The sequence below is a fragment of the Nerophis ophidion genome, linkage group LG04, assembly GCF_033978795.1.
Source record: "Nerophis ophidion isolate RoL-2023_Sa linkage group LG04, RoL_Noph_v1.0, whole genome shotgun sequence".
Lineage (NCBI taxonomy): Eukaryota > Metazoa > Chordata > Actinopteri > Syngnathiformes > Syngnathidae > Nerophis > Nerophis ophidion.
The window spans coordinates 1,376,789-1,384,980 of NC_084614.1; the positions used below are offsets into that span (position 1 = coordinate 1,376,789).

Genomic DNA, 8,192 nt, shown 5'->3' on the forward strand with positions numbered 1-8,192 from the left:
GAAAGAAGCACACACACACACACACACGCACGCACGCACGCACGCACGCACGCACACACACACACACCCACACACACACACACACACACACACACACACACACACACACACACTAATAGGATTTACAGATTTCCAGTCTTGCAGCTCCCAAAGACTAAATGTAGCAAAACCAATGTCAACTAATGCTAACTAATTCTAACTAGGCACAAAGTCCATGTTACACCATGCTAGCACCTGACTATGGAAACCCTGGTCATGGTCCAAGTCAGGTAGACTCTGGTAATAACATAAGTCAAGTAGACTCTGGTAATGACATAAGTCAAGTAGACTCTGGTAATGACATAAGTCAAGTAGACTCTGGTAATGACATAAGTCAAGTAGACTTTGATAATGACAGGAGTCAAGTAGACTCTGGTAATAACATAAGTCAAGTAGACTCTGGTAATGACAGGAGTCAAGTAGACTCTGGTAATGACATAAGTCAAGTAGACTCTGGTAATGACATAAGTCAAGTAGACTCTGGTAATAACATAAGTCAAGTAGACTCTGGTAATGACAGGAGTCAAGTAGACTCTGGTAATAACATAAGTCAAGTAGACTCTGGTAATGACATAAATCAAGTAGACTCTGGTAATGACAGGAGTCAAGTAGACTCTGGTAATGACAGGAGTCAAGTAGACTCTGGTAATGACAGGAGTCAAGTAGACTCTGGTAATGACAGGAGTCAAGTAGACTCTGGTAATGACAGGAGTCAAGTAGACTCTAGTAAGGGGGCGTAGTGGGTTGTGCTCCGGCGTCACAGTGACGAGTTCCACTGCCTGGCTGTCATTGGACCACAAGTCAAGGAGGGGTTTATGAGTGCTGATTGGCTCAAAGAGGTCTGGACTCTTCAGTACCGGACTCTGGGACGTGCGGCCTCATCACAGCTGCTGAGGGCGCCTGCAGAACCAAAGGCCGGAGGAGAACATTGACTTGACCCTGAGCTCAGCAGTACCTTAGAACCTCGGAGAGTGAAGTCTTGTTTGCTGTGGATTAGAACACAACGGTCTTGGACTCGGTGGGATTAAGTTGGATTAGCTGACACACTTGCAGATCACCATGGAGACGCCAGAATAGACCCTGGTCATGTGGACCTAGGCGAGTCCAACTGGAAGACATGTCTTCATAGAAGCGTGAGTTGCATCATGTCTTCCAAAGAACCATGGTTGACCTTTCAGCTGTCTCCTGGTCACTAGGAGACATGGACAGCCACTGGTGGGATCACGGCGACCCTGCTCCCATGTCCACGGTAAACCCCGCCTGGTCTGCCTGGTCCACCTTTGTGTTGTTGATGTCCCTGGCTCTGTCCTTTCAGCAACAGGTCTGGTCCACGGATGGAGAGCGCCTGATTGGTCGGATCGTGCTCAACAAGAGGATGAAGGACGGTTCCATTTCCACCGACACGGGAGCTTTGCTCGGACTGAAGGTGTGGTCCTCCTTCTCCTCTTCTGGGACCACGTTCCCTGACTTTCCCTGTGGTTCCAGGTGATTGGCGGGAAGATGACCGAGTCGGGTCGTCTCTGTGCTTTCATCACCAAGGTGAAACCAGGAAGTCTGGCAGATACCGTGGGACACCTGAGGGCAGGTAAGGAACTTTGCTAGGTTTTTGGCCTTAAATGGACTTTTTCTTCTGTGCTGAATGAAGGGGACCAGGTACTGGAGTGGAACGGTCATGTTCTGCAGGGAGCCACCTTTAACCAGGTCTACAACATCATCCTGGGCTCCAAATCAGAACCACAAGTGGAGCTCCTGGTGACTCGCCCAGTCAGGTGAGCTCATGTTGACTTCAGTTTTTCCATTGAATTTGCTCCAACACTCTGGCGTTTGTTTGCAGACCAGCAGACTCCCCCCAGTTCCATGTGATCTCCAGTGAGTTGACTTGATGCAAAGTGCTCCACTTGGCAGTGGGAAGTACTAAGACTCTGTTTCCAGGTTCCTTCGAAGGCCCTGTTAGTCCCAGCATTGTGGACAGACCAGTCTCAGTAAGTGGACCGGTCCGGGAGCCAATCAGCCGACAAACTAACTGGCTTCTTTCCTTTCCTTGCAGGCCGACAGCAAGCGGGTCCTGGTCCCCAGACTTCAGGTAGGTCCACAGCGTGAGACATCGGTCATGTTTGGTCAAGTCCTGTGCAGGTGGAGAAGTGACACACACCTTGGAGGTTAGCATAGCTCTTAGCATGGCTGTTAGCAGGGCTCTTAGCATAGCTCTTAGCATGGCTGTTAGCATAGCTCTTAGCATGGCTGTTAGCAGGGCTGTTAGCATAGCTCTTAGCACGGCTGTTAGCATAGCTCTTAGCATGGCTGTTAGCATGGCTGTTAGCATGGCTGTTAGCATAGCTCTTACCATGGCTGTTAGCAGGGCTGTTAGCATAGCTCTTAGCATGGCTGTTAGCATGGCTGTTAGCATAGCTCTTAGCATGGCTGTTAGCATGGCTGTTAGCATAGCTCTTAGCATGGCTCTCCATGGATGATACAAATAAAGTAGACTCTGGTAATGACAGGAAGAAAGTAGACTCTGGTAAGGATAAGAAGAAAGTAGACTCTGGTAATGACATAAGTAAAGTAGACTGGTAATGATGGGAATAAATTCGCCTCTGGTAATGATGGGAATAAAGTAGACTCTGGTAATGATAGGAAGAACGTAGGTTCTGGTAATGATAAGAATAAAGTAGACTCTGGTAATGACATAAGTAAAGTAGACCCTGGTAATGATGGGAATAAAGTAGACTCTGGTAATGACATAAGTAAAGTAGACTCTGGTAATGATGGGAATAAAGTAGACTCTGGTAATGATAGGAATAAAGTAGACTCTGGTAATGACATAAGTAAAGTAGACCCTGGTAATGATGGGAATAAAGTAGACTCTGGAAGAAAGTTGAGTCTTGTAATGATAAGAATAAAAGAGACTCTGGTAATGACATAAGTAGACTCTGGTAATTATATAAATAAAGTACACTCTGGTAATGATAAAAGTAAAGTAGACTCTGGCAATGATAGGAAGAAAGTAGAGTCTGGTGATAATAAAAAGAAAGTACACCCTGGTAATTATATAAGTAAAGTAGACTCTGGTAATGATGGGAATAAAGTACACCTTGGTAATGATGGGAAGAAAGTAGACCCTGGTAATTATATAAATAAAGTAGACCCTGGTAATGATAGGAAGAAAGTAGACCCTGGTAATTATATAAGTAAAGTAGACTCTGGTAATGATATAAGTAAAGTACACTGTGGTAATGATAGGAAGAAAGTAGACCCTGGTAATTTTATAAATAAAGTAGACCCTGGTAATGATAGGAAGAAAGTAGACCCTGGTAATTATATAAGTAAAGTAGACTCTGGTAATGATATAAGTAAAGTAGACTGTGGTAATGATAGGATGAAAGTAGACCCTGGTAATTATATGGATAAAGTAGACCCTGGTACTGATATAAGTAAAGTAAACTGGTACTGATATAAGTAAAGTAGACTGTGGTAATGATAGGAAGAAAGTAGACCCTGGTAATTATATAAGTAAAGTAGACTCTGGTACTGATATAAGTAAAGTAAACTGTGGTAATGATAGGAAGAAAGTAGACCCTGGTAATTATATAAGTAAAGTAGACTCTGGTACTGATATAAGTAAAGTAGACTGTGGTAATGATAGGAAGAAAGTAGACCCTGGTAATTATATAAGTAAAGTAGACTCTGGTACTGATATAAGTAAAGTAAACTGTGGTAATGATAGGAAGAAAGTAGACCCTGGTAATTATATAAATAAAGAAGACTCTGGTACTGATATAAGTAAAGTAGACTCTGGTAATGATAGGAAGAAAGTAGACCCTCGTAATTATATAAGTAAAGTAGACTCTGGTACTGATATAAGTAAAGTAGACCCTGGTACTGATATAAGTAAAGTAAACTAGTACTGATATAAGTAAAGTAGACTGTGGTAATGATAGGAAAAAAGTAGACCCTCGTAATTATATAAATAAAGTAGACTCTGGTACTGATATAAGTAAAGTAGACTGTGGTAATGATAGGAAGAAAGTAGACCCTGGTAATTATATAAATAAAGTAGACTTTGGTACTGATATAAGTAAAGTAGACTCTGGTAATGATAGGAAGAAAGTAAACCCTGGTAATTATATAAATAAAGTAGACTCTGGTACTGATATAAGTAAAGTAGACTCTGGTAATGATAGGAAGAAAGTAGACCCTCGTAATTATATAAGTAAAGTAGACTCTGGTACTGATATAAGTAAAGTAGACTGTGGTAATGATAGGAAGAAAGTAGACCCTGGTAATTACATAAGTAAAGTAGACTCTGGTAATGATAGGAAGAAAGTAGACCCTGGTAATGATATAAATAAAGTAGACTCTGGTACTGATATAAGTAAAGTAGACTGTGGTAATGATAGGAAGAAAGTAGACCCTGGTAATTATATAAATAAAGTAGACTCTGGTACTGATATAAGTAAAGTAGACTCTGGTAATGATAGGAAGAAAGTAGACCCTGGTAATTATATAAATAATGTAGACTCTGGTACTGATATAAGTAAAGTAGACTCTGGTAATGATAGGAAGAAAGTAGACCCTGGTAATTATATAAATAAAGTAGACCCTGGTACTGATATAAGTAAAGTAGACTCTGGTAATGATAGGAAGAAAGTAGACCCTGGTAATTATATAAGTAAAGTAGACTCTGGTAATGATAGGAAGAAAATAGACCCTGGTAATGATATAAATAAAGTAGACTCTGGTACTGATATAAGTAAAGTAGACTGTGGTAATGATAGGAAGAAAGTAGACCCTGGTAATTATATAAATAAAGTAGACTCTGGTACTGATATAAGTAAAGTAGACTGTGGTAATGATAGGATGAAAGTAGACCCTGGTAATTATATAAATAAACTAGACTCTGGTACTGATATAAGTAAAGTAGACTGTGGTAATGATAGGAAGAAAGTAGACCCTGGTAATTATATAAATAAAGTAGACTCTGGTACTGATATAAGTAAAGTAGACTCTGGTAATGATAGGAAGAAAGTAGACCCTGGTAATTATATAAATAATGTAGACTCTGGTACTGATATAAGTAAAGTAGACTCTGGTAATGATAGGAAGAAAGTAGACCCTGGTAATTATATAAATAAAGTAGACTCTGGTACTGATATAAGTAAAGTAGACTCTGGTAATGATAGGAAGAAAGTAGACCCTGGTAATTATATAAGTAAAGTAGACTCTGGTAATGATAGGAAGAAAGTAGACCCTGGTAATGATATAAATAAAGTAGACCCTGGTACTGATATAAGTAAAGTAGACTCTGGTAATGATAGGAAGAAAGTAGACCCTGGTAATTATATAAATAAAGTAGACTCTGGTACTGATATAAGTAAAGTAGACTCTGGTAATGATAGGAAGAAAGTAGACCCTGGTAATTATATAAATAAAGTAGACTCTGGTACTGATATAAGTAAAGTAGACTCTGGTAATGATAGGAAGAAAGTAGACCCTGGTAATTATATAAATAATGTAGACTCTGGTACTGATATAAGTAAAGTAGACTCTGGTAATGATAGGAAGAAAGTAGACCCTGGTAATTATATAAATAAAGTAGACTCTGGTACTGATATAAGTAAAGTAGACTCTGGTAATGATAGGAAGAAAGTAGACCCTGGTAATTATATAAATAAAGTAGACTCTGGTACTGATATAAGTAAAGTAGACTCTGGTAATGATAGGAAGAAAGTAGACCCTGGTAATTATATAAATAATGTAGACTCTGGTACTGATATAAGTAAAGTAGACTCTGGTAATGATAGGAAGAAAGTAGACCCTGGTAATTATATAAATAATGTAGACTCTGGTACTGATATAAGTAAAGTAGACTCTGGTAATGATAGGAAGAAAGTAGACCCTGGTAATTATATAAATAAAGTAGACTCTGGTACTGATATACGTAAAGTAGACTATGGTAATGATAGGAAGAAAGTAGACCCTGGTAATGATATAAATAAAGTAGACTCTGGTACTGATATAAGTAAAGTAGACTCTGGTAATGATAGGAAGAAAGTAGACCCTGGTAATGATATAAATAAAGTAGACTCTGGTACTGATATAAGTAAAGTAGACTCTGGTAATGATAGGAAGAAAGTAGACCCTGGTAATTATATAAAAAAAGTAGACTCTGGTACTGATATAAGTAAAGTAGACTCTGGTAATGATAGGAAGAAAGTAGACCCTGGTAATTATATAAGTAAAGTAGACTCTGGTAATGATAGGAAGAAAGTAGACCCTGGTAATGATATAAATAAAGTAGACTCTGGTACTGATATAAGTAAAGTAGACTCTGGTAATGATAGGAAGAAAGTAGACCCTGGTAATTATATAAATAAAGTAGACTCTGGTACTGATATAAGTAAAGTAGACTCTGGTAATGATAGGAAGAAAGTAGACCCTGGTAATTATATAAAAAAAGTAGACTCTGGTACTGATATAAGTAAAGTAGACTCTGGTAATGATAGGAAGAAAGTAGACCCTGGTAATTATATAAGTAAAGTAGACTCTGGTAATGATAGGAAGAAAGTAGACCCTGGTAATGATATAAATAAAGTAGACTCTGGTACTGATATAAGTAAAGTAGACTCTGGTAATGATAGGAAGAAAGTAGACCCTGGTAATTATATAAATAAAGTAGACTCTGGTACTGATATAAGTAAAGTAGACTCTGGTAATGATAGGAAGAAAGTAGACCCTGGTAATTATATAAAAAAAGTAGACTCTGGTACTGATATAAGTAAAGTAGACTCTGGTAATTATATAAATAAAGTAGACTCTGGTACTGATATAAGTAAAGTAGACTCTGGTAATGATAGGAAGAAAGTAGACCCTGGTAATGATATAAATAAAGTAGACTCTGGTACTGATATAAGTAAAGTAGACTCTGGTAATGATAGGAAGAAAGTAGACCCTGGTAATGATATAAATAAAGTAGACTCTGGTACTGATATAAGTAAAGTAGACTCTGGTAATGATAGGAAGAAAGTAGACCCTGGTAATGATATAAATAAAGTAGACTCTGGTACTGATATAAGTAAAGTAGACTATGGTAATGATAGGAAGAAAGTAGACCCTGGTAATGATATAAATAAAGTAGACTCTGGTACTGATATAAGTAAAGTAGACTCTGGTAATGATAGGAAGAAAGTAGACCCTGGTAATGATATAAATAAAGTAGACTCTGGTACTGATATAAGTAAAGTAGACTATGGTAATGATAGGAAGAAAGTAGACCCTGGTAATGATATAAATAAAGTAGACTCTGGTACTGATATAAGTAAAGTAGACTCTGGTAATGATAGGAAGAAAGTAGACCCTGGTAATGATATAAATAAAGTAGACTCTGGTACTGATATAAGTAAAGTAGACTCTGGTAATGATAGGAAGAAAGTAGACCCTGGTAATGATATAAATAAAGTAGACTCTGGTACTGATATAAGTAAAGTAGACTCTGGTAATGATAGGAAGAAAGTAGACCCTGGTAATGATATAAATAAAGTAGACTCTGGTACTGATATAAGTAAAGTAGACTATGGTAATGATAGGAAGAAAGTAGACCCTGGTAATGATATAAATAAAGTAGACTCTGGTACTGATATAAGTAAAGTAGACTCTGGTAATGATAGGAAGAAAGTAGACCCTGGTAATGATATAAATAAAGTAGACTCTGGTACTGATATAAGTAAAGTAGACTATGGTAATGATAGGAAGAAAGTAGACCCTGGTAATGATATAAATAAAGTAGACTCTGGTACTGATATAAGTAAAGTAGACCCTGGTAATGATAGGAAGATGTATATTCCTAAATGTCAAGTATGTCTACCTGTCCTCAGCAAGTCGGTCCCACAGAAGCTAGCATCGATCCAACGTCTACTTCCAAGGTTATCAAATGATTACATGGATAGTAGAAAAAGAGAAGATAGTCCAACGTGTAATCGAGGACCCCTGTGGTGCTGAACTGCGATAGAGGTGAAACTAAATACTGGTTCTACGTGGACTGGGATTCCAAACCAGGACCCTCATTGGGAGCCAGCAGTGCTATCTTGGGTTTTCTTCTGGTGATTGATAGATTTATGGAAGTAAGCCATGATGGAGGTGGAACAAAACAGCCAGTT

At 38.4% G+C, this 8,192-nt stretch overlaps 1 protein-coding gene across 2 annotated transcripts in view; it reads left to right on the plus strand.

The window, feature by feature from the left end:
- Positions 1–865: 865 nt before the first annotated feature.
- The window catches only part of LOC133550681 (regulating synaptic membrane exocytosis protein 2-like), a 54,002-nt gene continuing 46,675 nt past the window's right edge, over positions 866–8,192 (plus strand). Inside the window, exons 1-8 of one of the 2 annotated variants that reach the window (XM_061896644.1) lie at positions 866–1,172; positions 1,236–1,288; positions 1,355–1,465; positions 1,525–1,624; positions 1,685–1,808; positions 1,874–1,908; positions 1,972–2,021; positions 2,087–2,122. In XM_061896644.1, the coding sequence (XP_061752628.1) occupies positions 1,241–1,288; positions 1,355–1,465; positions 1,525–1,624; positions 1,685–1,808; positions 1,874–1,908; positions 1,972–2,021; positions 2,087–2,122 (504 nt within the window). In that variant the 5' untranslated portion in view covers positions 866–1,172; positions 1,236–1,240. Of the gene's footprint in view, positions 1,289–1,354; positions 1,466–1,524; positions 1,625–1,684; positions 1,809–1,873; positions 1,909–1,971; positions 2,022–2,086; positions 2,123–8,192 lie in introns of both variants that reach the window. The other variant, XM_061896643.1, reaches the window with a different exon arrangement.